This window comes from Lottia gigantea (genome assembly GCF_000327385.1).
Source record: "Lottia gigantea unplaced genomic scaffold LOTGIsca_201, whole genome shotgun sequence".
Taxonomy (NCBI): domain Eukaryota; kingdom Metazoa; phylum Mollusca; class Gastropoda; family Lottiidae; genus Lottia; species Lottia gigantea.
This window is the reverse complement of record NW_008708409.1, coordinates 167786-169382: the sequence shown is the minus strand read 5'-3', so window position 1 is coordinate 169382 and position 1597 is coordinate 167786. Positions and strand designations below refer to the sequence as shown.

The following is a 1597-nucleotide window of genomic DNA, read 5'->3' as shown; positions in this document are numbered from 1 at the left end:
GAAAAGGGTTAAAAAACTAATTCATTTATTCTTTCTATAAATAACATTCATACAACATACATTTGATTTTTTAGTTTAGATCAAACCAGCTGGTTTGGGTTGGGCAGCACCTGCTGGAGCTGTAGTTTCAATTCCGGGACCGGCGTTGTTTCTTGTCATTAGGAATGGGAGCATCTGCATAATGTTGTCGTTTCCTCCAGCCATCATCACCATCATCATTGGATCAATTTTGCCTGATTTTCCCTTACCCATCATCATCATTAATGGCAGTAAGTTTTCGGATCCACCACGGAGAGCCATCATTAGTGGGAGTGCACTCATACCAGAAGCCCCGCCTGGACCACCTTGTCCATTCTTGGACAAAGACATCATCATCATGAGTGTTCTCATATCCATACCACTTCTCATTAACAGAGGTAGAATCATATTAGGAGATGGACCTCCTGCTCCAGTTCCTGCAGATCCCGCTCCGGCTCCGGGTGCTGCAGGATGTCCAAATAAATGTGCTGAAATAAAAGAAGATATAACACAATTATACTGTTAGCTTTCAGACAAGTAGAGACGTAGAGTTCGCCAAAGTTTTCAAAATTCTGAAGATAAAGATCAAAAAATTTCCCATGATAGGCCAATCTTATTAAATAAGGTTTTCTAAAAAAAAAAATGTGTATCTGGGACACTGACATAATCGAAGGGCCTTATGTGTTAAAGCATATTTTGCGATTAGTGACACTTAGTTTAAGTGAAATTGCAGGAACCACAGACTTCTGATTGAATTGGAATGGTGCACATTAATGCTATCAGTGTTATCGATGCACATAAAAAAATAAAGAACCTATTTACAATTGATTTAAGTTCTAAAATGCCTAAACTACGGATTTTAAGTTTATTACCGATCAGGGGAACAAACCACGGTTAATATTTCAGTTTAAGATACTTTCTAAAGTGGCTTCTTACTCTGCCAATGACCAATATGACAAACCATAATCCTTTCTGAAGTACAGTAACAATCAAGATGTTTGCCATCTATGGATAAAGGATAAAAAAAAGATAAATAAAACTTACCACTGCCAACTAAGGCCATTGATAGAAGCATGGATACTGTTATAAAGGCGTTCATTTTGATAAATTCTGCGTAAAAAAAAAAAGAAAAAATAATTTTCTATTTAAAATCACATCACTGATCAAAATATGACTCTGTATTCTCATGTGCCCATTCGGAGCAGAAGAATAGGACGCAGAACTCATATCTATTTACTATTTTTTTCGTCTTATTTTTTTCAGCAATAATGGTTCGACAAAATCATTTATAGTAGTTACGAAACGAAACATCAAAGATGGGGTGTGCTTACTCTTACGTGTCACTTGATACGACTTTTGTTACATACTTCCTCATGTGAAGCCAATATGTTGTTTTTTGATTTCGTGCTTCGTTTTGCCGTTTGGATCGTTAGTGCTTGATAAACGGACTTCTCAGCAAATGACTTATTTAGCCACAACTTTCCTTAATGCGAACTGTGTGATAAAAACAGAAAACAGAAAATATTATTGCTTACCAATGACTGTGTTGTTGCTGAGACAAATTGTGAAGATCACTTTG

The 1597-nt window shown here is 36.4% G+C and overlaps 1 protein-coding gene across 1 annotated transcript; it reads right to left on the bottom strand.

Annotated features, from left to right (window-relative positions):
- On the bottom strand, positions 1 to 1597 carry LOTGIDRAFT_239172 (hypothetical protein). The gene is made up of 3 exons (XM_009053867.1): positions 1554 to 1597; positions 1063 to 1128; positions 1 to 506 (listed from the first exon to the last, which is right to left on the bottom strand). Exons 2-3 carry the CDS (start codon positions 1115 to 1117, stop codon positions 76 to 78), a joined length of 486 nt encoding a protein of 161 aa, XP_009052115.1. The 5' UTR covers positions 1118 to 1128; positions 1554 to 1597; the 3' UTR covers positions 1 to 75.